This window comes from Lissotriton helveticus, chromosome 1_1, assembly GCF_964261635.1.
Source record: "Lissotriton helveticus chromosome 1_1, aLisHel1.1, whole genome shotgun sequence".
Classification (NCBI taxonomy): Eukaryota; Metazoa; Chordata; class Amphibia; order Caudata; family Salamandridae; genus Lissotriton; species Lissotriton helveticus.
The window spans coordinates 958547748-958575422 of NC_136057.1; the positions used below are offsets into that span (position 1 = coordinate 958547748).

The 27675-nt window shown below is 44.1% G+C and overlaps 1 protein-coding gene across 2 annotated transcripts in view; it reads left to right on the forward strand.

Moving 5' to 3' along the window:
- Positions 1-27675, forward strand: part of KIN (Kin17 DNA and RNA binding protein) — a 236145-nt gene that overhangs the window by 80141 nt on the left and 128329 nt on the right. For both annotated transcript variants that reach the window (XM_078677075.1, XM_078677070.1), the window contains exons 6-7: positions 3314-3362; positions 26463-26517. In XM_078677075.1, coding sequence (XP_078533201.1) covers positions 3314-3362; positions 26463-26517 — 104 coding nt within the window. The remainder of the gene's footprint in view (positions 1-3313; positions 3363-26462; positions 26518-27675) is intronic.

A 27675-nucleotide genomic window follows, 5' to 3' on the forward strand; every position in this document is an offset into this window, starting at 1 on the left:
CAAGGTGATTTTCTTTGTGTCTCTGACTTGGCTCACATCACACAAAGAAAGCATTTGGAAATAAAATCTCCATTGTTGTCAGTATCTGCTGAGGAGTGGCCCTAGACAGGAAGAACAGGTTTCAAGGTCAGGTGTTAGGGTGCCTGTGCTTGATGGCAGTGTATATTCATCTCCTTTAAAGGGCAAGAACAACATTCATAGGTGAAAAAAGAGGAAAATATAGGTTAAACGCCGCGTTTTTACTCCCAATACGACACCAAGTGCGTAGATCATTCATAAGCAATAAACTATGGTGGTACATTTCCTTCGACATTGTGAGCGAACGAAAAATACAGAATAAAACGTTTTGTTCGTGGTTACCACTCAGACAATTATTAACTAAGTGCCCGGTCCAGGCTAAAGTCCAAGCCATCATTATAAACTGTATATTCCACGAGGGGGCAGGGTTGTGGATATCCATGGCAGCGAGTTTGTTTGCACGACCACCAAATAGCAGTCTGCATCATAAACCGAGACTCTATATGGCACACTGGAAGCTGCTGGGAGCGAACAACATGGACGCCGAATGAAAGACACCCATTTGTTTTGGTTCCTGTTCGAATAATCTGCCTCTTGTTGTACACAGGACAAGGCACGGAGGAGAGGCAGAAACACGCGAGGAGGGGTGAGGTCGTGAGAAGTGGAAGAGAAATAGAGGGGAGGGGAAGAGAAATAGAGGGGAGGGGAAGAGAAATAGAGGGGTGGGAAGAGAAAGAAGGGAGGAGAGGGCAAAGGTTGAGGATGCAATTTCCTGTTGAATCCCAGAATGGCCTTCGCCTTCTGGAGCTTGTGAACCGTGAGCCAGCCAGGGCTAGTCTCAAGTTAAGGCTGCAGTGATCACCCCCCACTAGAAGGCTGCCCTTCTATTTAGGCCATGTAGGATATATACATATAAAGTGTGTGAATGCACGTTTATCGTGGTATATGCTCTGTACAGAAATACCTCATTTGCTATCAAAACAGAAAGAACAATCAAAGGGAAGGCCCATAGCCTTCAAATTTAGAGAGTGTAAGGAGGGTCTCTTACCTTGGCTTGAGGTCACTCAGGAAGCACACGTTGGTGATCTGTGGGATCATCTCCACGAGGATCTTGGTGGGTTCTGAGACACTGGTTTCATAATCCAGCTGGGTTTTCTGGTACTGGAGCAGTTCCTGCTTGGCGTACTCCTTGAGGCGCTTGTAGAGGGTTCGCAGGCCTTGCGCAGTCCGCGCCGGACGGTCCGCCGCAATGGCATTCTACTTATCGGAGACAATTTCCCAGCATTTATTTTTCTCCACAATCACTGAGTGCTTGTTGGTGTGCTCTTCCAGAACACTGATATATGGCTTCACAAGCTTTAGCAGATCAAGCTTCTCAGAAATGGTAAAATTCGAGGACCGAGCCTTCCCCACCATGTTCAGCTCTGAATCCAGCAGCCAGCTCGACTGGAGCTCTCTCTCATGCGTTCTACAGCTTGCCTCAGCTCTTTCTCACAGACAAAACAAGTTTAAAAAAACACTCTCCAAAGTTTCCAGAAGCGAGGATTTTATTCGATCAACCACCTGAATTCCAAGGTGGAGGAAACAGATGAAGTTACCGTAGGCTTAACGGCCAACTGTAATTAGGCCAGCGCGTTCTAACCAACTAAAATATCATAACAAACAAGTCAGGTCCCGGGCCGTGCTGTGATTGGCTGACGTCACGGGGGTGTCCCGGGCCGGCAGCCAATCACAGCGCGGCCCGGGAAATGACGTCACTGGGGTGTCCCGGGCCTGCAGCCAATCACAGCGCGGCCCGGGACACACGGCAACAAGGGGCGGGGCTTAAAAAAAAGACCCAGAAACGCCCCCGAATCGCGTTTTCTCTGGAAAACGTGATTGACGGCCAATTTCTTCCACTGGCTAGCCTCCATTTATGGAGCTAGCCAATGTTGTGTTATGTTATGTTATACTTTTATTTGTACAGCGCACGGATACTCAACAAGAGTGTCCCGGCGCTTTATGTCGGCAGCTCAGCAATTAAAAAACATAACAGTAATAAAAACAGGAAAGGAAGGGAAACAACAACCTAAAGGTTAAAAAGCCAGGTCTTAAGGCTTTTCCTGAAAAGGAGCAGACTGGGAATACTGCGTAAAGCAAGAGGCAGGGAATTCCAAAGCTGGTGGGCCCTAAGGCTAAAAGAGCGACCCCCCGTAGAGCCTTCCTCACTCGGGGGACCACGGCCATAAACAGAGTCTCCGAACGCAGTGAGCGAGCCGGGCGATAGAAGGCAAGCCTGCGCTGCAGATACTTTGCTCCCAGACCAGAAAGTGCTTTATGCACCAGAGTCAAAGTTTTAAACATAATCCGCTTTCGGATGGGCAGCCAATGAAGTGACTGCAACAACCCGGATGTTCTCGCCCGCCTATGAAGGCCAAAAATGGCGCGAGCCGCGGAGTTCTGCACCACTTGCAGCCGCTGGACCAGATATTCCGGAAGCCCTAAATATAGAGCATTAGCATAGTCCAATCTAGATCCTATTAGAGCTTGGACAGTGATCTTTCTATGCTCCTCTGTAAGCAGAGGTAAGAACTTCCGGAGCATCTTTAAGATACCGAAACAGGTACCTGTCAGACCAAGAATGTGAGATCTAAGCGTAAGGTTGTTATCAAGCTTGACTCCCAGATTTTTGGCCACAAGAGAGGACTGAGCGGGAGGACACATGTCCGACGGCCACCACTCCCGCCATTCCGGGTCCGAAGCGCACCCAAAGAGCAGAACCTCCGATTTACTGGAGTTGGCCTTAAGGCCGTTCCCCTGGAACCAGTCAAAGACCCTCTCCAGACACCCCCGAATGCTCTCACCATCGAAAGCCTGATCTTTCCTGCAGGTGAAGAGAAGTTGCGGGAATGAAAGACAAGGCGGGACTAAGCCCCACGCTGTAAGAACATGAGATTTCTCCTGGGCGGAGCTAGGAGCTCCGGCCCAGGCGAAACCTAAAAACTGCCTGGTCCTGTTCATCAAGATTTCTCAGTCTCATCCCTACACACCTGCTGTTGCTCTTGCCTGCAGAGCCGAGGCATATGCACATGCTTAGTTAGCTAAATGCAGGTTGTCTTCAAGAAGCTACACCGTCATGTCATTTCTTACTGTAATGTAGTGTGTTGCTTGTGACTGTGTCGCCTTAGATTCTCATGTCCAACATCTGTTGGGAGTAATCTGTGATAGTTTGCATATACAAACGTCAACATTGTGCCAGCTGTTAAATGTCTGCCATTTTCCATATCCTGTTTCTTTTGTTTTCTTTTTTTTTTAGGAAGCCCCAGTCTTCACCGAACTAAGTAGAGAAAATGAAGAAGAGAAAGGTAATCTCGAAATTTCTGCTTTGGTCTGTGGAAAATACTAAAATAACTTGTGTTTTACTTACAGGAGTTCAGTAAGTGTTGCATTATTACATCTGGCATCTCAACAGGGGTGCGATTATACCTTTTTTGTGTCCTTATGTTTTACATGGTATGCTGCTGTAAAAGTGATCGTTTGGTAGATGCTGCTGTTATGGTGTTCATTCCCTAGAAGTACCAGGAAATTACTGAAGCAGTTAACGGGGAAAAACAACAATGAACTACTAAATTATCAATTTTACTAATGAGTAATGATACAGCATGAACTTCTTTTTTGAGTTCACAATTATAGAGGTTCTTTAATAAAGGGTATTTTTCATGGGAGCTTAATTTTTTTACTTTTTGCTTAGTATTGTTTATCGGTAATACCAGTTTTTAACTGCTTCGCTGTTAAAAAGAGTTGTGCAGTACTTTGTATAATGTAGCATGGCAAGCTGTTCATCATACAACAGTACTTCAATAAAATCTTACTTTATTGCTTAGTGCATAATTCATTATAGATCATTCTCAGAAAGGAATCACCTGGCCCATTCGTAACAAAGGCACAAAGCTGAGATACATTTTAATTAGACTCTATGAACCTTGGCAGTGTTGAATTTGTGCAGATGTGAATAAACCTGCAGCATGGCTGCCTCCACAGCATCAACTGAAAGAGTTTTTACGGCAGCATGCTACTTGCCGACCAACCAAAAATGGGAGGACTGAACTTTCCGAGTATGTTACCAAACACCATTACCTGTCAAGGAATGGCACTGTGTGTACAGCAGAATGCTGATCAGTGCATATTGAAGACCAATTGCAGCTCTGCCGGAGACGATGCTATCAGCAAAATATACATTACTGACGGATTTATCACTTCGATTTGGAAAAACAGGAATGGAAACCACAGCTTGATGGAATTGCAGTAATCTGTGTGTGATAAATCATAGGCACTTACCACCTCGTTATGCATAGCCAGTGACTAGAAGGGAAACATTACCTAGCAGCTGGAGTTGCGATAACCTTGCTGACCACACTCCCACGATCGGAGTTCCAAAGTTAAGGTCTGCGTCAACCATGGCCTTGAGATTCCTCAAAATCTTGACCTAGCAGGGAAGAACACCACACTCTTGAGGCCACATTACGGAGTTCCACACTGGTTGCTCCAACCCCACCACGGTGATCTCTTTTTGTCCCTATTTATTTGTTGTTGTGATATCAACTCCATAATACCTGTAAGGCAGTCATGCATGCGCCTGATGTTAGATGCACCCTGGCCAAACTTGAGAATTAAATTGGTTCCATCCGCTTGCAATTATGTCTGAAAGTCAAAGGATTTTGCTAATTGACCTAGTGAATAGACATATAAACTAAAATGTATGGAGCCCACTAGAACTCCATAGTTTAGGTGGAAATCAGAGTTATGGAGAGGGTGTATGGTCGGCAAATGTTGAAGAGGAGACCCAGCAAGTTTAAAAGAGTGAACAGGGTCAATTAGCATATTATGACTGCCTCATAAAACGCAGCCTAGATCTCGGAAACAGTAGGCCCTTCTGACTGTCTGTCCCTGGGGAAATGAAGCTTATCCACTGCAGCTAAAATGGCCAACTCAGCAGTGTGCTTCTGTGAGCAACCTGTCAGGGTTTCATCAAGACAGTCCTGACTTTACCAGTAGCCCCAGATCTACCATGCAAAATTAGATTTCCTTACTTTATTGATGATGGGTAAAAGGGTAATGGCAAGAACGTTTTCAGCTCATTAGGAACTAGTTTATGGTTTCTTTTTTTTTTTAAACAGTGAAGGGAACAATTCCTTTCTTCAAAAGCAAGAGATTGATTAATGATGTGGCAGATTGATTTGCTGACTATCCTGGGAGATCATGGACGCACGAACATACTCCAAGATTGCATTCCCCGAAGTGTGAAAAACACAGACCTTTCTTCAAGACTGTTGGATGTATAGTGTACTTCTTGACATCACTCAAAGTTAGAATAAACAAATAACTTTATTCAGAGACTTGTTTATACACTACGAAGAGAGTACATACCTGAACATGATTGTATTCCAAGGAAAAGGCATGTTCTGTGGTTCTGCAAATAGATACCTAAGACTCCGAAGCATATTTGCCTAACTAGGCTACAATGCCACCATACAAGATGTGTTCTTCAGAGACCATTGCTTTTCATTGTAGCTTGTGAAGTGACACAGGAAAGCTCAACTTCCAATGGTAGCTCCACTCAGCAAGTCCGTGCTATGGGTCAAAATATATGGGGGTCTAGATTTTTTTCAAAATGTATGACCATAATGGCAGAACATCAAATTAGGAATATCCTTATTCCGATTTAAATAAACAGAAAAAAGAATCTCCTATCATTAAGCTCAAAAAGACTTCTCAACGACAGCCTTTTTTTTTTCAAAACTATTTTTATTATTTTCATGTCAGGGTGTGAAAGAATTGCAGCAACGGCACCACTCTCTGAACACCAGAGACGTAGTGTGCAAAAGACATGCATCATCCATAGGCAGCATAGCAATACTCAATAGGAACATGTACCCCTGAACTCCCATCCCCCCTGCCCCCATCCCAGTAATCTCCCTCCCGGATCCCACCCCTAACCCCTCACAGCGTCAGCATAGTCCAAAATCTAAAACAGTTTAATAACAAAGTTCGTGCGTGGATCCATTCACCCCAGGTCCATAAGCGAGTGTCCGTCATCAACATCATGATCCACTGGCGGTTCCAGCCACAACCCTCTATATTCCGCCCACCTCTTCCAAATTTTAAAGTGCTTTCGAGGACAGCCCCTGGCAGCAAACACCGGACGCTCCAGCCCCATACAGAAGTCCAACCCCCTCTTCCATACTCCCAGCAAGGGGGCCCATGGGTCTTTCCAGGCTCGGGCGATATCACGTTTGGCCACTGTTAGGCCCAATAGTAGCAAATGTCGCTTGTAAATGTTACCTCCCACTTGTTCCATAACGTGCAAGAGGCCCAGCTGCAGGGAGCGGGGGAGATCCCATCCCAACACTTCACACGGGCAGTCCCAGACACCAGTCCAAAATCTCACCAGCTTATCGCACGCCCATACCGTATGTACAAAGGTTCCAATCGCACGGCCACACCGCAAGCAATCAGGGGAGGCTATCAGGCCCGCCCTCCACAACCTGTCTCGAGTATAGTAGGCTCTGTGCAAGTATTTAAATTGGATAAATCGCAGGCGAACCGCTATCGCCGCCCCCCTCGGGGCCTCCAAGGCCTCCCTCCAGTCCTCTTCTTCCAGGTCTCCAATGTCCCTCTCCCAAGCAGATCTCAGAGTATCCAGGGAAGATGAGCAATGCGTGGTTAACGTTTGGTATATACTGGAGATTTTCTTCGTTTCTAGCTCACCCATGAAGACCTTAGCCTCCAGTGGGCTGAACTCGGGCAGGGAATCTAGACCGACCAGGGAGGGAGACAGGGCGTGTCTGAGCTGTAGATAGCGGAAGAACTGTGTTTGGGGCATATCGTATTCCTCTCGCAGGGCTTGGAACGTCTTAAAAGCCGTGCCTGTCATTACGTGGCCCAGGGCGGAAATACCGATTGCATCCCAGCCGCTGAACCCTTTCAAGGATGCCAGCGCCGGCAATCGCCCGTTGTGCCATAGGGGAGTCTCCCTCGTCAACTTGTTTCTTCCGCGCCGCTGCCGAGTACAAGATGGTGTGCAGCGTTGCCGGGTCCATCAGAAACCTCTCAAGGGCATAGGCTGGATCGCTACGATCCCCATACCACCATTCGTTCAGCACCAGCAGGTGGGACGCTTGGTAATAGGACAGGATATCCGACGTGGCCAGTCCCCCGCAGTAAGTGGAGAGAAAGCACATGCGAAGTGCCACTCTCGCTACCCCTCCCGCCCAAATGAACCGGCTCAGCGCCGAGTTCACCCGACGAAACTATTGCAGTGGAATGGGGTACGGATGGTTCTGTAGCTGGTACAGGAGGCGCGGGAGAGCCACCATCTTAAATATGGCTGAGCGGCCATATACATTCAGGGGCATTCTGGACCACGTCGTCATGTCCGAGCGCACACGATCCCACACAGGCAGTACATTGCGGGCCCACGATATCTCTGGGACGTCCGTCAGGAATATCCCCAAGTATTTAATGCCTCCAGTAGCTTCCTGCAAGGCATTCGCCCAGGGCCCCAGACCCCCGCAATCTCCCAGCGTCCATAGCGTAGACTTCCGCAGGTTCAGGCAAAGGCCCGACACCTCCCCAAAGATACGCATAATTTCCAGGACCCTCGGCCCTGACCTATTGAGGTCCGTAAGAAAGAAGAGGACATCGTCGGCATACAGCGCTATCCTGTCCGAGGGTCCCGCCACCCACTCCACACCGCGCAGCTGAGCGTCCATACGCACCCATGCCGCAAGTGGCTCCATCGCTAGAGCGAACAGGTAGGGCGATAGGGGGCATCCCTGACGGGTGCCCCGGCCTATAGGGAAGGGGTTGGACACCGCTCCCGTTACTCTCACGGAGGCCGTTAAGTCTGTGTATAGCAAATGTACGTAAGAAAGAAATCTGGGCCCCAGATTTAGGCGAGACAGAAGGGCACGTAGGTAAACCCAACTCAGGGAGTCGAACGCCCTGTCTATGTCTGCCAATAGAAGCGCCGCCGGGAACCCGGCTGCTCGAGCTGCCTCCACTACCACCTGAGCACGCCTGATATTGTGACGTGTCGCCCTACCTGGCATGAACCTGGCCTGGTCTGGATGAACCAGATCAGCTATGTACGGGAGCAGGCGATTAGCCAAGGCCTTTGCCAGGAGCTTCGCCTCTACATTCAGGAGGGAAATCGGCCTGTAAGATTCATGGTATTTAGGGGACCTCCCAGGTTTACAGAACACCACTATTTCGGCATGTCGCCAGTCTGCCGAAAGGCGCCCACTTTCTCTCGCCGCCTCCAGCGCCCGTCCATAATAGGTTCCCAGCTGGAGGTGAAACATCTTCATGAATTCACAGGGAGAGCCATTGGGCCCCGGGGCCTTGCCCGTGTTCAGCTCTCCCAGCGCTGTGCCCAGCTCCTCGGCCGACAACGGAAGGTCAAGCTTGGCACGACCCGTATCCGACAGCGCTCTCGGCGGGAGATCCGCCAGGAATTTGTCCACATCCTCCGCCGGGAGAGACTCCCGAGGAGTATAGTGAGCCTCGTAATAGCGTGCGAAGCTGGCCGCTATCGCCGGTGGGGCCGTCATCGCCTCACCCGCCTCATCACACAAGCCCGGCAAGGAGTGTGCCTGGAATGTAGACTGGCAGAGCCTATAGAGCATGGCGCTGGATTTGTCTCCCCACTGGTAGATCCTACTTTGTGTAGCTAACCAGAGTTGGCGATCCTCGTCCATCAGCAAGGAGGTGTATGACTGCTGTTGAAGCAACAGTTGTCCCACGGCAGTGGCATCACGCCCAGTCGTACATTTTACCTCTAGATCTCTGACCCTAAGTGCCGCGTCAGTGATCGCCTCTCTTCGGGCCACTCGGGCTGCAGCGCACCATGCAATATCCACCCCGGAGAACAGGTTTCAATGCCTCCCAGAGGGTCACTGCGTCAGTTTCCGGCCTGTCATTGTCGTCCCAGTAGTGGGCTATGGCGGTCCTCATATGCGACTGATAGTCTACTTGCTGCAAGTGCCAGGTGGAGAGGCGCCATCGAAAAGGCTGCCGTCTCCTGTCTAGGCGGAGGTCTAACAGGACCGGAGAGTGGTCGGACAGACCACGTGGGAGGATGGAAGTGAAGGCTACTCTTTCGATCCAATTCTGGGGAACGAACAGGTAGGCGAGTCTAGAGAACGACCCATGGACTGCTGAAACATACGTATATTCACGGCTATGTGCATGTTGATATCTCCAAGCATCAATCCAGCCCATCCCCTGCACCATGCTTCCCAACCTAGTCGAGGCATCAGCCAGGGGGCCCCCTCCCGGTCTGTATCGATCCATGCTCCCATGCATCACGTCATTCCAGTCACCCCCTACTATCGCCAATACATTCGGAATCTCAGCCCACACATCAAACAGTTTCTCAACTAGGGCTGCCTGCAGTGGAGGTGGGGCATACACACTTTGTGATGTATTCCTATAGGTTCTGTATCGATCCCCCTATTCCTGACCCTGTTCTGGTTAACAAGTTAACTAGCAGCCATCCCATGATGCAGAAACCGTTATCTGATTAAGCCACACCACGGCACAGGAACGCGTTATCTGATAAGGTCATAACGCTTGCCATCTAATTAGACAAGCAATATTCCTCCAGCCCCTGATAAGGCATACGGAGTTCTCAAAACAAATCAAACCTATGACAACCTGGGAAAAACCCTGCGGCCATTGTTTTGATTTCACTGAGAACTTCAGCAAAAGAATGTGCTAACGACCAGTTCGTATGACATCCTTATTGACGTATCTATGTCCATCCTTACGTCATTCTTGGCACCTTACAGGTATAAATATTACCGATATTGCCTTAAGCAAACACACGCGGTGGTGACGAGATCGGAGCAGCGAGACTTGCCGAAGCCCAGCAGAGAGCGAAGCCCACTGGCGCTGCCCCGCCTTCCTGACGCGCTGAGAACGAGACGCTGCCTTTCTCCTGCCGAGAAATCCAGCTCCGGAGCTTCCGAGCAGCCCTTGCAGGCAGCCTGGAATATCGAGACCAAAGATGAGAGATACCATCCCTCAATCATCCTAGATTCAAGGTACAGAACTGAATAACCCCTTGCAGAGAATTCTTGAATCAGTCACTTGGCAAAACAAACTTAACTTAAACTGCTACTTTCTATCCTCGCCCACGTATTAGGCTTAGGTCAGGTACACTGGGGTAGGCGTAGTTAGAAGCACCAGTTGAGTACGATTAGTCAAATGTTTATATGTATGTATCTATTTTATCCATTTTAAACCACCATATGGCTTAGAAACCATATAAATGTTTTTACAGTATTATTTTATACTTCTGCTTTTATTGTATGCACTTTACTTAACTATAAGTATTGCAATAATATCGATTCATTTCTCTTGTACGAGAAAAGAGACTGATCAATAAATAACATCTTTTATTGAACATGCCCGTCTCTTCCTTTTCTCTACAAACTGGTGAAACTAAGAATGCACGTACTGACTGAGTAAAATAAGTTGTCTATTGTTTTCACACGACTCTAGAGATACACTCTTGATTAGGGGAGAGCAAAGTTGTCATGTTCTATGGTTGTCAGAAACTAAATCCCTTCTTGTCTATCCAGGGAGGTTCAACTCCTCCTTGCCTATTCGAGAAAGTTTCTAGTGAACTCTGAGCTAGCTGGCAAACCCAAAACTTTAAGTCTAATATCGACAATAGAAGACCTAGTTAACGTCTGGTCTAGGCCTATACTATTGAAGGTATTATTCCAATGCGCAGAGCCTATTGGGATAATAGGAACTACACTACATGGCGCCCAACGTTTGGAAAGGCGATAAAACTAACGCAAGACATTAGAGTAACTCAGTCGTGCTCTTTCACTCAGACCCTTTTTTCCCATAATACTCCAAAGACGTCTGGAGTGGGTGAAAGGTAATATCCGCCAAACCTCGCAGGAGGAAACTCCTAAGTAAGGTTCTTGGTTTAGTCAACGTTGAAGGATACACTGTTCCAAAATATTGTGCATCTAATCTTTGTTTCCGTAAGAAACCTGATCTGCAAACAAACAGAAAAACCTTCCTGTCGGTAAAATGGTAGACAGTGATGATGAAAGAGAGAGAGTTAGATTAGCAGCTGAACTAATAGAAGCTGATAATACTATGCAAGAAGCAGACCCGGATATAAAACTCATCCCGTTCAACATAAGAAGATCTATAACGTTAAAACTTATAGACAATGGACTGACACCAAGAGGTGGTACAGTCATATTCGTAATTGAGGCACACGAATATCGGCAGACAGAGGTACTCTATTCATGGATAAACTTTCCAGCAGCAAATGCTGTAACAAAGGAGTTCCACTATTATAAAATAGAGGAACCTCCTAATGAGTACACTCCTTTCGAGGAAGTTTAATGGCGCCCTAAAACATAATAATCACATCACCAGGCTCGGTCCACTAGGTAGACCAGGAGCAACGTGGCCGGTCCTAGCCGGATACACACCACATCCAGACATCGAAAGAATGTCTGCAGCAGATGTTTTAGTACAACTAAAACAATTAATTAAAATATATAGACAACTAGTCCAATATGTAATGCGGACTTCAACAATCCAACCAGCAATTAAAATTCCACAGCTGACCCCTCATCAGGGGAACACAAATAAAATTACACCACAGACCATACAGTCCTGCCTAGGTAAAGTACCAGCTAAACGGGAACAAATACCATTCTGGTTAGCACAAAAAATCACCCAAATAGAGGCGGTGTTTCCAGACACCACCCCTGTGGATAAACACAGGATTCTGACTATCTGTCTTCCAATGGGAATCGCACCACACGTGGAGGACTGTGACACTTGGGGTACAGTCTTTGCTTCCATTTACACAAAAACACATGAAGTTCCATCCATGTCAGTAATACCAGATGTGCTAAAACAAATTCAAGACGAATACGGTCCAGAACCCGCGTAAACTCTTGGTATGAAATTACTAAAAGACTTCAAGCAGGTCTCGGCAATATTACTAGCCAACATAAAAGGAGAAGCAGCGAATGTGGCGATCCGCCAGAGGTTAAAAGAGACAGATATAGCAGACCAACCAGCTGAAATTGCCAGAATTATAGAAAAATCCTATGAAGAACTAGGTAGAGATAGTTTGGGTGGAATACCAGTGAAGCCCCAACTAATTGAAAGTCCTGAAAAAATATTTATTAAAAATAATCTAAACAGTCAAAAGAAGAACTGGGATGGAAACAAACAATCCAATTCAAAAGAAAAAAGATTCCAGTCCAGAGGAAGGTCTCCTCGGCGGAGAGAAAGATCTCCGGACCAAGGACCCAAGTCTCCCCAAAGGGAGCCCTCTGTGAAAAAATACAACCTTAGAAATAGGGATAACATAAAGAAACCGGATAGATATCAAGATTTTGATACACGTCCCTCTCAATCTTTTCAGACTTCCTCGCAGAAATCGGAAAGAAGAGGACGATCGGAACCCAGGGAAGGGCACGTCAAGTCCAAAGACAAGGAACCTGCTCATCCAAATAAAAAATTACAGTTTACCAAGAAGAAGGTAGCCAGCATTAAAGTATTCAACAATGCCGAGAATACTGAGGACACAGCTGAAAAACGGAGAGTGGGCTCAGACAATGCTAGACAGCGCAGCAGAAGTGCGCATAGCACGCAAAGTCCTTATGAATCATCTGGAGACAGTGGACACGAATGAATACATTCAAGTGGAAACTGCAGACACCAGAGTTAGCAAACCTCACAAAATATATGAAATAACTTTACGCATAGAAGGGGATAAGACTAGAAAAATAAGGGGCCTTTTTTGGGATAATCTCTCCAAGGGCTATGACATCCTTCTAGCTGAAAAAGATTGGCCACCAGAGTTTGTCAGGGAGTGCCCACACGGCGAAGAAATAATTATGCCTGCCTTCTCAAACCATATTCCAATTCATAAAAAATATACACTTGCAAGAAAGTGGGCAGTAGCTCAAGCTCCTGCTTTATATAAAAATCATGTGGGATGGGATGAGGAATCTCCTCCACACAAAATCCAGTTAAAATCACAACCTACTGCACAAAGGCAGTATCCAATCAAGCAAGAAGCTAAAAAACAGGTAAAAGAAATTCTAGATCAACTAGAATACCAGGAGGTGATTGAAACTTGCACCTCACAAATGAGCAACCCTTTGTTTCCTGTCTCCAAACCAGACAATTCATATCGTCTAGTTTTGGATTACAGGCACCTTAACTCATGTTGCAAAACTTTTGCAGTGCAAAACTCGCATAGTGCTGCACTAATGAATAACAGTGCTCAAAAAATATAAAACAACATTAGACATCTCTAATGGATTCTTTTGTCAAAATATAGCACCAGAGAGCAGATACTTATCAGCGTTCTCAATAAATGGCGCTCAAAAAGAATTCTGTCGGCTACCCCAGGGGTACAAGAACAGCCCAGGATTATTCTCAGCGAGGGTAACAGAGTTACTACAAACCTATGATGACGAAGCATTATCTTATGTCGACGACATATACCTAACAGATGATGACTTGGATACTCACTTGAAGAGAGTGAACACCATAATACTTGGGTTCGCAGCAGAGGGTTACAAATTCAACTTTAAAAAATCTAGAATTGCCCATCTAACAGTCCTGTTCTTAGGATATGAATTATCAAGTGAAGGCAAAAGCCTGGCTGACAATTTCCTAGAGAAATGTGCCGTACTCCAAGCACCTAGAACACTAAAAAACCTACAGTCAATTCTAGGTTTCCTAAATTTCGGAAGAACATGCATTGCAAATTACGCAGAAAGGGTCAAACCCCTTTATGATCTAATAAAACCAGATTTTAAAAAAACCAATTGGACTCAAATACACACAGAAATTCTGAGATCCTTACAAACAGATATGTTAATTAAAACAAAATTAGAAACACGTGATAATACACGCAACCTTGTGATTCGAGTCATCCCAGGAAGATGCGGATTCACATACCTGACCTCTAATGAGGGAGAAAAGGTACCAATTGCATTCAAATCACACTTGTACACAGAAGCTGAAAAGAAATTCAGCATTAAAGAAAACATTGTTCATGCAGTTCAAACCGCAATAGCTAGAGAAAAAGATAAAGCTGACGGTAGACACATCACAGTCAGAACAGCAGAATCAGCCTTTGAGGCATTAACAACCCCGTGTAATTTACCAACAACAGCATTGAATCCGGAATGGATACAATGGGTGAATTCCATTACAATGGACAAAGTAAAATACTACTTTGATCCGGAATTAAAGGAACTAAAATATCTAGAATATGAAAGAACATGCCCTCTGCCAATCGACATTCTGCCATTGCGACAGTACGCTTGTGTAATCTATACAGATGGACATGCTCAACCATCCGTTTGGGGAGAACAAGCATACAACCCCACATGTGAGATTACAAAAGAAGTGTGGCGCGGAGGTATACTAAGACCTCTATTAACAAAAACACACTCAGTAGAAACTAATTCAGAACAACAGACTGAAATAATAGCATTGAAAATGGCGCTAGATAATGCAGATCGCGAATTCCTGACACTCATAGTGTCCGATTCATATTACTGCGTCAAATCATATAACAACGATTTACAGAAATGGATTCAAAACGGTTACAAAGATGACACAGGTGCAACAATAAAGCAAAAAATGCTCTGGGAACAAATAGTTCTGTTACAGAAAGAACTACCAAAGACTCACGTGATACACTCACTGAGTCATCAGCGTGATGGCGTTCACGTTGCAGGGAATTCATTGGCTGAGAAAGCCACAGCGATAGCAACTGAATCGGCTTCCGTAGCTAGGAAAAAGCGTACAGTGAAATACATTGACGGTGAAACAATGGTGGCGGTGAAAACGTCATCAAAAGGCGACTGCTCAGCTTTACCGATCAGTTACCCACTCAAATATACATACATAATCGATGCGAACTCCGTTCCTTTTGCTCGAATCCCTGGAGTGGGGGATAGAGTGATTCCAAACATGGACAGGAGAGACTTGTTAATAGCAGACGCACATATGGGCGAGGGTCTCAGACACCTCAAACTAAAAGATTCTCTGGAAGAATTACAATCAGTATACTGGTGGCCAGGCATGAGCCTGCAGCATCACATTTTTGTAAAAAAATGCCAGGGGTGCAACAGAGATCGCAGCGGCGAGAGGAACGGGGTAATACCATGGCGTTTCACTCAATAAGGGCTAAACAATAATCAGTAAAACCGGTGTAAATAATGCGTCCCATTAACAAACAAAGACTAGTTTCCACTTATAATGTAGACCCCAGCACTCGGCTGACGTCGGGACTGTTATACAAAGATTTGCGAGTCTAAATGGCATATACGCTAGGAGCATGCTACGTCTGACCAATGTTTTCACTTTAGCCCTCAAGCTTGTGGGGAAGCACGGCCAAATGAGCATAGCGAAGCGGGATTCTACTCACTTCCTTCCTGAGGGATACGGGATGGTGTAAAGAAAAAACCAAGGCATAAAGCTGTCTATAACAGAAAGGATATTAGGTTCGGGAGCTGGGTGGGTCAAACATCTAATAAGTGTCCAACGTAGTCTAAACAACTTGCCAAGAAATTCTCTGAAGGGATTCAGTCCGTACGAATTGTTGTTTGGAACTAGGATGTTAGTCTTAGATCTTGACAGTCAGACTTCAGTGGTGAAAGAAAAAGGCTTTGATATCAAAGACCGTTTGGCTATTTTGCAGGACTTAAACGAAACAAGAAAAGACCTGAGCAACATAAAGTTGAAACAGCAGCCAACAACCACTGAAGAACCACCACCTGTCCCAGCAAGACCTGTCTGGATTCCAAAAGTCGGGGATCTAGTCAGAGAAAAGATCGCGGTAAAGAAGGAATTTGGGCCTTCTTACAGAAAAGCAGTTCCTGTCTTGTCCATCAACGGGACAAGATCAGTTGTACTACCGCCGCTTGCTGGTAAAAAGGAGAACCGAGTTGTATCCATCGACCTGGTAAAACCACAACATGTGGCCGATAACAAACAGTAGGCCAAGTGGACTCCCGATAAGTAGTAGAACACCAAGATTTGCTACAAGTACAGAGGTGCTAACTAAAAGGCTAATCACATTCGAAACGCCTACAGAACAACAACAAGGACTATGCAACAATGCAATGGGCCTCACACCTCTGAAAACCCAAATAAAAACATTTAGTAGAGACACACCAACCTACAATGAAGTAACAAATGAATATGCTGAAGCTGCAAGAAACAGTAATCCTGAAGCAATTGGAACAATAGACAGAACGGCATCCGGCTACTTCATAAACTTCAACGATTCCTCTGAAGACCTCAGTGAATCAAAGACACAGCCATCAACAAAAACCCTTAAAGACAAAGCTAAGGAACTTTTGAAACAACTGAAAGAAACCTATCTGATTTCTCCATGGATTGAATTTTGGGTGTCCTTTGGTGTATTTATCCTCATAGTTTGGCTCATCATGGTACTATGCTTGGGACGCTTCATTGAGGGAAAATATGCAAAAATGGACACAGCAAGCCAGAAAATCAACTTGATCCTCAAGCCACACACGTCTTCACACGTCGAGAAAAGAGAACTTTCTTCAGTCAACTTCACAGCCAATCCAATACCGGGTGGGGTAGCATGGGACAATACTGACTATGAAATTTATGGTCCGGTTGAAATCCTCAAATATCCACACCAAATCAAGATCTCGTTGAGTGACTTTGTAAAACCAAACTCATTTGCTGATGATTGGGACTTTGAAAGTATTAATGACATGACGTCTGACCTAGTGATGTCTGCTAAATTTACCAAACATGATTATTTGCAGGGTTCGTCTAATTATGATAGTATGTACTGCTACAACCACTATGGTAACCATTTTCTACATAAATCTGCACAACCTAGAAATGTTTTAAATTATAATCAATGGGAACATTGTGCAACCCCTCCAAAAGGAAGCTCAAGAACCGTTTATGACAAATATTCATATTTTTCAGGGTTCAATACAAGTAAAGCTGAAACATTTTATTTTAAATTGTCAAATAAGACAGGAACAAAAACCATGCTTACAAACACAAAATTGATATATTCGGACTCATTTTTTGAACAGATGAATACATTTGGTTTTGATTATTGGGACAAAAATGTGGAAGTAAAAAGTGTTTGGGGTACAAGAGAATGGCAAGTTCAGGGTATAGAATCATTGTTTAGAGCCTGCATGATCCCAGAACAAATTATATTCTTGAATGACACTATTCAACAAACTACCTGTCTTGGATTAGCCAAAATCAAAGACTTAAATAAACCGTCTATTCCAAAACCAACAATGAACAGCAATAACTCTGCAGATGAAGAGATAGACGTAAACTATGTATTAAACCAAAACAGAACAAATCCTGATTGGAAACAATGGTTAATCTGGCCCACAGATACTAATAACTGTCAAGACAGATTCCTGAACAAAACACAGGGGTTCACATTGACCAGGCCAGACCCTAGATATTCCCAAAGACAACACCCAGGGATAATCACCACCTACAGTGTGGGAAAACTCTGCCTTCAATGGATACAAACTTCCACACTGACAGAAATTAAGCAACACCTAACTTTACTTACTGATGGTGCTGACTTGCGTGATTTCATTATGGGACCGCGCAAACAGCGTCAAAAACGCTTCATAGCAGCCTCTATATATGCAGCTTACAACGAGGCCTGGAAGATAACTCAAATTGAGACAGCAGAAAGTATACGGGAAATTGACCGTATTAATTTGGAAAAATCGCTTTCTGTAGTGGACAATGGGTTAATGACTCTGTCCTCCAGAATTTTTTCATTGGACAGTATTGTGTCTTCAGCAATCGACATAATATCGCAAGACTTACTGTTGTTACAACACGGTCAGTCTCAATTGCGTTCTATTGTACAGCTTGGCTGGACGTTACAAAACCTGCGTTCAGGCTATGTGCCTTGGCGTTTAATCAACACAACGTCACTATTCAATATCTTTAACCTTACTGATAAACAAATCAGTATGGCACAAAAGGGTGCTGATTATACAATCCTGAGCATTGAGAAACTCGAGAGATTACCATTGACAATGTCAGAACGACCTGTCATTGAATGGATAATACATGGGATAATTAATATTCCGATATCTACTTTCAGGTTTCAATACTGCCAAAAATATATACAGGCTGGCATGTACGAAAAATTGGGAAAAGGGTACATTAAGACAACACGGAACTTGCCCTATTCACATGCATGTGTCAGTAATAAAGGACAGAAAGTGTTTCTTAGTGGCAATAATTGTGCAATGTCACTAAGCGGTACACTTCTGTGTAATGGAATTAGTTTGCATGGAGCCTGTGAAGGGAACTCAAATAACCTTTCATGTCACCAGCTAGGCACACCTGCAACACAGATAGAACCATTCTTTAAAAGACTTTATAACGGGAGTTACATCCTAATTGTGGATCGCAGATGTTGTAGTCTACTGCCCGGGGTTCCTTATCTCGTAAGTACGACTGCGAAGGTCATGTGCTGTGGACGCTTATTGTTCCCCAGCTCCTTTCCAGACAGGGAGGCAAGGGCATGGCCTAACTTGAAAATTACTTCTATTCGAATTGATACTTTAAGCAGAATGAAAACAGTGCTTCTTCAGACGCCGACCAGGCTCACGTCATCAAAAGAAACGTATGATCTCCTAGTCGCAAGGACGACTGCAGAGATTCACTCATTGCTATCAACTAATTCCCCCATACATTTCGCAGAAATCCTGAATGAAATCTTAAATATTTCTGATACCAGTGGAGTCTCAAATGTATTTAAGACAGTATTTTCGATGGCATTAACACCATTCAAAGCCATACTGGGTATTTTTCCAGACTTCGTCCATTCGATTTTTGGCGGACTTCCCCTCATTTTGGGACTAATTGCAGGAATCCTATTCTTAGTCCTTATATTTCGTTATGGCAAACCATGTCACAGACAAAACACATGCGACAAGGGAAGAAACAATCCGAGCCATTGGATACCGGGACCGGATATCAAAAATCCTGGGACTAACCCGGCTTAGAGACCTCAACATGACTTGGTTTCTTTCATTTCGGCCGATATGGCAAAGATGCGTTTTACCTGTACTAAGGTGCATGCTGTGCGGAGAAGAATGCGTGTTGGACACCTGTCTGACGCTACAATCGGATGCGCCAATGGATGCAGAAACATTGTTGAGTCCGGTAACGGCTCATGCATTGTGCTGCCCTCAACGGCTGCCAATCCTGATGACTGCATTCGTGGAAACTTCACCACTACGATTAAGGGGTAGTGAAGTTCAAGATGAAAGCAGCATCGATCAGGTACGACCTTCTGTCAGCAATACTAATCAAAACGTCAATGGAGACAATCATGCACACGAATGCATGGTTACATCTTTTTCCGAGTTAGTGGAACTCTCACAGGAAGCTGTTGACAGCTTTTTCAGCAGTCTCAATGATATGATGTTCTCACCAGAGCAGAAATAATGACTCTTGAACAGGCTAGCACACGGCGTTCCCGACACCTTGAATTTGGCCTTCAACTTTAATAATAAAGTAGCAAGAACAAATTTTTCCTCCAGTTCACGGACAGCAATTTTTAGCAGCCCCAAAATATTTTTTTTTCCAATTTTTCGGGACACTTCTCTTCTGCTTAAAGTAAGAACTATTCTTAAAGAACTAATTTCTATTTTTACAAACTTCATAGAAATTAGCTGCCCGCTGGTATGTTCATAAATATTTTTGAACTGTGATGAAGTGGTCTCGAACTTTTTCTTCTGTATTAAGAGCCATTTCATGTGTAATTCTCATATTCAATTACTAATAATGTATACATATGCGCGATTAATTTAGCATTATTCTACTGCTTGAGTGCATATAGTACATGTGACTATTTTTTCCCCGTATATTACATAATATCGAAATGCATTATGTGTATTTTGGGGTGGTAAGGTATACACGATACAGTATGTTTTACTATGCCTAGATTCGTAAATATGGCCATAGTTAGCGTGGAGTGGGTGTGATGTATTCCTATAGGTTCTGTATCGATCCCCCTATTCCTGACCCTGTTCTGGTTAACAAGTTAACTAGCAGCCATCCCATGATGCAGAAACCGTTATCTGATTAAGCCACACCACGGCACAGGAACGCGTTATCTGATTAGGTCATAACGCTTGCCATCTAATTAGACAAGCAATATTCCTCCAGCCCCTGATAAGGCATACGGAGTTCTCAAAACAAATCAAACCTATGACAACCTGGGAAAAACCCTGCGGCCATTGTTTTGATTTCACCGAGAACTTCAGCAAAAGAATGTGCTAACGACCAGTTCGTATGACATCCTTATTGACGTATCTATGTCCATCCTTACGTCAATCTTGGCACCTTACAGGTATAAATATTACCGATATTGCCTTAAGCAAACACACGCGGTGGTGACGAGATCGGAGCAGCGAGACTTGCCGAAGCCCAGCAGAGAGCGAAGCCCACTGGCGCTGCCCCGCCTTCCTGACGCGCTGAGAATGAGACGCTGCCTTTCTCCTGCCGAGAAATCCAGCTCCGGCGCTTCCGAGCAGCCCTTGCAGGCAGCCTGGAATATCGAGACCAAAGATGAGAGATACCATCCCTCAATCATCCTAGATTCAAGGTACAGAACTGAATAACCCCTTGCAGAGAATTCTTGAATCAGTCACTTGGCAAAACAAACTTAACTTAAACTGCTACTTTCTATCCCCGCCCACGTATTAGGCTTAGGTCAGGTACACTGGGGTAGGCGTAGTTAGAAGCACCAGTTGAGTACGATTAGTCAAATGTTTATATGTATGTATCTATTTTATCCATTTTAAACCACCATATGGCTTAGAAACCATATAAATGTTTTTACAGTATTATTTTATACTTCTGCTTTTATTGTATGCACTTTACTTAACTATAAGTATTGCAATAATATCGATTCATTTCTCTTGTACGAGAAAAGAGACTGATCAATAAATAACATCTTTTATTGAACACGCCCGTCTCTTCCTTTTCTCTACAAACTGGTGAAACTAAGAATGCACGTACTGACTGAGTAAAATAAGTTGTCTTTTGTTTTCACACGACTCTAGAGATACACTCTTGATTAGGGGAGAGCAAAGTTGTCATGTTCTATGGTTGTCAGAAACTAAATCCCTTGTCTATCCAGGGAGGTTCAACTCCTCCTTGCCTATTCGAGAAAGTTTCTAGTGAACTCTGAGCTAGCTGGCAAACCCAAAACTTTAAGTCTAATATCGACAATAGAAGACCTAGTTAACGTCTGGTCTAGGCCTATACTATTGAAGGTATTATTCCAATGCGCAGAGCCTATTGGGATAATAGGAACTACACTACAACTTCCGAAGACCACCGATTCACCCCCCACTTTCCCCTTTATGAATACATACCTGCCATGGCCGTCCACCCAATGTGTTTCGTGGGAGTAGGACACCCTATGATGGACAAGGATCGCAACCCCCCTAGACCCCCGCACAAAGCCAGCATGATACACCTGTCGATACCCATAGCGCTGTAAACTAAGAGTCTTGGATCCAAGGAGGTGCGTCTCTTGCAGGAGCAAGACATCCGCCTTTTCTCTCTTTCCCAGCCGGAAGACCGCACCCCTCTTGATTTTATCTAGCATCCCCCGTACATTCCAGCTCACTACTCGCAGGGAAGCCAGCGGGGGTTCTGTGTCCCGAGTGTCACCCACCATCAGGGGGCAAGTACAAGGTCCTGGGTGTCAGTGATTGCACGCACACGTAGGAAAGTAATTGGACATAATTGGACACTGTGAGAAAACAAGTTACCCCAACTCCCCCACCACCCCCCTCCAACCCTCCACCCCCCCGCTCCTCCCACGCTGCACCCCCAGCCCTCCCACCCCCCCTCGAAGCCCGCAACTACCCATCCTCCCCCCCACCCCATACCTAACGACAGCCTCTTTTAAAGGAGACCTGGGTTTCTCATTAGAGGCACCAAGCCATTTCCGACTTCAGTTCAGGTTATCTTTTACCTGATGTTGAACTTTAGACTCCTAAAAGTGTTAAGTATTTACTTTGGAGAAGAGGCTGTCCAACTATATTGTGGGACATGACAGCTTTTATTTTCATTGTGTCGAGTACCTGACTGAGCAGTACACCTCCTTCCTGTGAAAAGGGTTAACACAGGCACACACTGCAGTGTGTTTCAGGAGAACCCTGACTGGGTCTTGGATGAAGTTCAGAACAACCTCTTTTGTGACTGGGATTTCAGCAAATGCATGCTTCTGTCAAACTAAGCAAAAAAAACTTATACTATCCAGATATGCCGAACCAAGGATGAAGGGCAATGCTCTTTAGATCAACTAATCGGGGTCATTTTGTAAGACTTATGCATCTGTCCTGTTGAGCTCCATTGTGTTGTTGGAGAGGCATGGCAAGAGATTACCATGCAGACTGGATCTCTTTCTTCACACTTCATATCCAGACTCTCCAGCCTAGGAATCTTGAGCTTGAGGTCATAGCCCCAGGCTGGCCATTGAAATGTGTCACACTATTTCATTGGTGTTCTGAAAGAGAGAAATCATCAATCCAACAAAGTTACCTACTACTTCAAAGGTAAGAGATTATTAAGTTGGTTTGTACAAAGGAATATTGATCCTAATTCAAGCCAAGAAGAAAGTTTATTTAGCTATGTTGGGCCCACAGTAGTTTTCTACAAAGGAACACCTTGCTTTTACTATGGACTAGAAAAAGTTCTTTCACTGCTTCCTTTTCACAATTCCTGTAAATATGAACTTACTGTAACACTTTATTAAAGCTTTTTCTGTAGTAGAAATACCATTTCTTTCAGTTGGAACTTAATGTAGTTCTTCTCAAGATTATGGTTCTGTTTTACTTGTTAATAAGGCATCTTTAGAAACCGTTTCATTGAATGCAGCCTTTCTACTAATGTTTGCTTCCGCAAAGAGGCTTCGTGAGATTCGGGCTCTATGTCCCCAGGAACATCACTTAGGTTTCACTTAAATTAGGTTGCTGTGAGGAAGTGCTCAGCTTTCTGTCATGTGATCTGAGTCATTTGCCTATATCATGCTATATTTTATGTACTTTTCTTTTTTCAAATCTTTATTAGTAAGGTTGATCATGCAAACCATGGACATTTCTGCAATATCCTAACGGTGCATAGCCTGTGTCAGTGCAAGGGGAAATCACATTATTCAGTTAAGATCATCATTGTTCATACTCAGGAAACACTCAAATTGTGAGTAAGGAAGGGAGGTGAGAATAAGGGAGAGTAAAGGACAGGGTGATCACCTCATTATTCATTTGACAAATCCTTCAGATCCCCTCCACCCCAGGTGTGAAGGTAGCAAACCATCAACTGTATCCTTCATACCTTCCATGAAAGCTCTTGCAGCATTCCCTAAATCAATATACAACCTTTTTCTTCATTACACGCTTTGACTCTGTCAGGGTGGCTCACTAAGACTTGTATTTTGTAGTTCAGGATTCCCTTTCTAACCTTCAGATGAGCTGTCCTAGTCTCCATGGTCTTGCAGCTAACGTCAGGAAAGAGAGGCACCTGATGCTACCTCCGTTAATATCTTAAGCCCATTTGGTGCCTTAGAAATTTGTGGTAGTCTCTCATGGTTCTCCAATAAATCAAGTTTACCCTTATTTGGTTAAGAGAGGTAGCACACTGTGAAAACCCATATATCCTCTGCTCAGCATTCAAAGGCAAAATCTCTGCCCTGGCCATTCTAGATGCAACGCCTCTTCTTTCCGCTCAATTGAAAGCATAACTGCTCCCATCTTAACTATCTTTCCTTTGAGTGCAGTAAGGAAGTCCCTTAAAGCTCTCCCTCCTCTCATAAGACCCCTTTATTTGAGGTACCCTCCATTTTAGTCTCCTTTAGGGTCTGTGCTAAGTGAGCGGATTGGTGCTTCTAAAATTAAGCTTTCCCATGTGTTCCTTCTTTTGCTTGCCATAGTTATCTTCATCATAGTGCCCCAGCCAAGTACTTTCCTTTGGAGTTGTCGGGACAATGCATACTCCACTTCCCCGCATTCACCTTTCTTTATGGATCTTTACACCTTGTGCAGAGAGGGCCCATTGTAATCCAACAAATCTGATTTTAGCTACACTGAGGTTTCAAAGCGCTGTCTGAAAGCATGCACCTGCACACGGGCCATTCAGCCCTCATTAATAAGGAGACAGCCATGTTTTCAGACGTTTTTTGAACCTGGCCTCACTTAACTCCATTATTTTTTTGCAAAATCTTTTTTATTGAAAGAAAATCAACATAAAACCATACAAATAAAACGGGTGCAGTAAAGAGCAGTCGTCTAGATTCACAAAACTTGCAATATAAAATTACATTTAAATACAAATCAGCACAGTGGGTCAGTAGCACAATCAGATGTTCTATGATCTCTATTATCTATTAAAATCTTACAGCGTCTCATTGTCAACAACAAATGGAGGAGCATCGACTTAACTCCATTCTTAAGCTGAATGGCATTGTATTCCACAGTTTGGGAGAAAAATAGGAAAAAGATCTTTTGCCCAGTTTAACCTTTTGAATGTGTGGAACTTTAAGAAGACCCATGTTGGATGATCAGTCCTGTATGGAATGTAGGCAGTCACTAGGGCCCTTATCATACGAGGGCCCTTCCCAATGTTTGCCCTGTGGGTCAAATCTAAAGCTTTGAATTTAATTCTATGTTCCCCCGGAAGCTAGTGTAATGAGGTAAGGGCTTTCTTGGCTGAGGAACCTTAAGTATCTTATTAAAAATCCTAAATCTCCCAACATCTGTGCCTGTTAGACCAGAAGATTATGTGACCCCTTGTCATAATCGGAAAGGGGTGTGCAGGTTCTTCCAGTAGTCGCAAGCAATTCATCCCCTGGATAGCAATGATATTTATTCACTTGAGACTCAGCTGAAGATGCTGTGCACTAAGAAAGCCAGGACCACTTAAGGCCCATACTCTGCTGGACCCCCATGAGTGTCGAACAGAATATGCCCACTTTCTTATAAAATCCTTCTTCACCATAGGAAAGATAAGACTAGCTAGGCATTAGAGTGGTACTCCACTTTTACAATGACAAATTCAAATATATCAAACTTTTAATGTTTGTTTAGTAGCTTCTTCTGAGAAAGTAAATTAAAAATTAGTAATTTACTACTTATATTGCCAACACGTTGATCTAGGGGACATTCCAGACAGGGAAAAGCTGCCTGTGCAACTTTTTTTAATGAGAGCTCCCTTATCTCTGACATTTGTTTAATAGTAACCAGAGGTCTCTTCACACATTCATCCGACATTACTGTCTGGATTCGGACTTCAGAATTGATACCCTAATGGGTCAGTCCTCCGCTCGTTAACTGAGTGACTCCGTACTCCTTCATTGATGGTTCTTTCCTGTCGCTATTTTCACTGCTGATCTATGGGTTTTGTTGTAGGATGTTAGGGTTAGTAGGTTAGTTTCTTGGATTGCTCCAGATAGAATACTTCCTTTTGACATTGTTTTAGTCAGATGTAGGTTTCTTTGTGTGTGAAGGTGGAGTGTTGTATGCTAGTTTTGTGTATGTGACGTTATGATTGGCAATAAGTTTGAATCGAGTGTAGAGGAGCAGCATATGGTCCGGAATAGGTGTAGCAAGAATGCATTTGAAGTGCTTTTGTTGCTGATGTCTGTGCTAGTTCGAGCTATCATTTCTGTAACTAAATTGATTAAAATAGAAGAAATTAGTTGATGTGGAGGATGAGGAGGGTCGATTCATCATTACAACAGTTTCCTATTTGCTATTGATGACAGTCTATGGAAATGAAATGATTGAGTTCGGAAAGTTACCTTTTTGTAATCCTTGCTCTGCATCATGGGATTCTTTTGATGAGGTGATAAACAAAGCACCCATTTCTGTGGGAGTGACATTTTCATGAGGCTCCAGGATTATTCATAAACATACTGAAACCGTTGCCTGTATATGGAATTCTAGTCTACTGAAGATTCTTAGTCCCTTAAATGCAATGCCAAGTATTCGCCCTTAGAAGCTGCTTGTTTTCTGACTCCATTACCCTAATTTTCTTTGCTTGCCCTGTAAAACAGATCCTGGAAATGTAATCTTGGCTGCTTATATTTATCATTGTATACGTTTTGTTGCTTCTTTTTAAATGAAAAACCCAAATTCTTCCAGGATGCAAAAGTACTCCAGAATATCACACACATAGGAAGAATGTGGGCTTTTTAAGACATTAGTGGATATGCTTTGATTCTAATATAACATATAACAAATACATAGCAACAACATAGCTCTTTGAATCTATATAAGAGATTAACTTTCAGATGAATAAAACTCAAATTTTTCTTTTCCTAGTTGCTTTTAATTTAGGAAAAGGAGCCAGCACTTCGGGGGTGACCTCTAAAGCAGGGTAAGGCTTTGTCAAATGTTCTGCTGTAATGAAATTAATGTAGTTTACTCTAGTCACATCCAGTGCACGGCAAACTGTGAATTTTAAAGTTTGAATCGGTTTTATTGGTTCCATAAAGAGTAGGAACAATACAGTATAATTCACCTATATCCGTTGACCGGTGGTAAATGCATTGAGAAAGCTAATATTGTAGGTATCATACAGAATAGAATAGAAGAGTACAGAGGAAGACGACAAAGAGGAAGAGGTGAGGGATGGGAGGGATGTGGTGGTGTGCATCTGGCGTGAAAGTGTACTGTGGGGGTAGTAGTGTTCTAATGATTTGCAGTATGCTGTGTAGATTACAAGTGCAGTATCCGTAGATATTGGGGGCAGGATCATTCGCAAAATTCCTCTTCTAAGATTTGTATGCAGGTTTGCCACATCCTATCAAATTGGGGAAGTGGTTGCTTGGTTGCTTCGGTCAATTTCTCCATTTCCAGGTATTTCCCATGTTTTATGTAGCCAGTCTTGGTGTATGGGTACCATTTCTGTTCCACACCTAGCAAGAAGGATTTGCTTCGCTGCCCCCAGTGTTAAAAAGATTGCTTTGCCTCTAGGTGATCTCAGTGGATAGGTGAGCGGATTGGGGAGGCCCAAAAGTATGTAGCTCCGGAATTTGAGTATGTCTGTTTTAAACATGGTGTTAACTGTGTCTCGCACCACCGACCAGAAGGACTCTATCTTGGGGCAGTGCCATAGGAGGTGTTTGAGTGTACCCTGCTGACCACATTGCCGTCAGCACTGCCCGTCTCCTTTAGGATCTCAGGTGGGCACTCTGGCTTGGGTAAGATACCAGTAATGAACTATTTTTAGGAGCATTTCTGTACTGGTGGTGTTAAGGGCAAATGTTCGTGCTCGATGTAGGATTTCATTCCATTCTTTGTCCGTAAAGGAACGCTTACATTCTCTCTCCCATCTAGCTCTTTCGGGGGAGTGTAATGGGCATGTTGGCTTTATCGGGAAAGTGTAAATGTCTTGAGAGCAACTTCTTGTCTGTGGAGCATGTAAGGATCCTCGAAGGGCATTAATGGCCGACTAGCAGGTGGGTGGATCCACGGACGAGTCACCCTGTGTGCCACTGCCAGGTATTGCCATCTCCCTGTGTCTGGGAGGTTT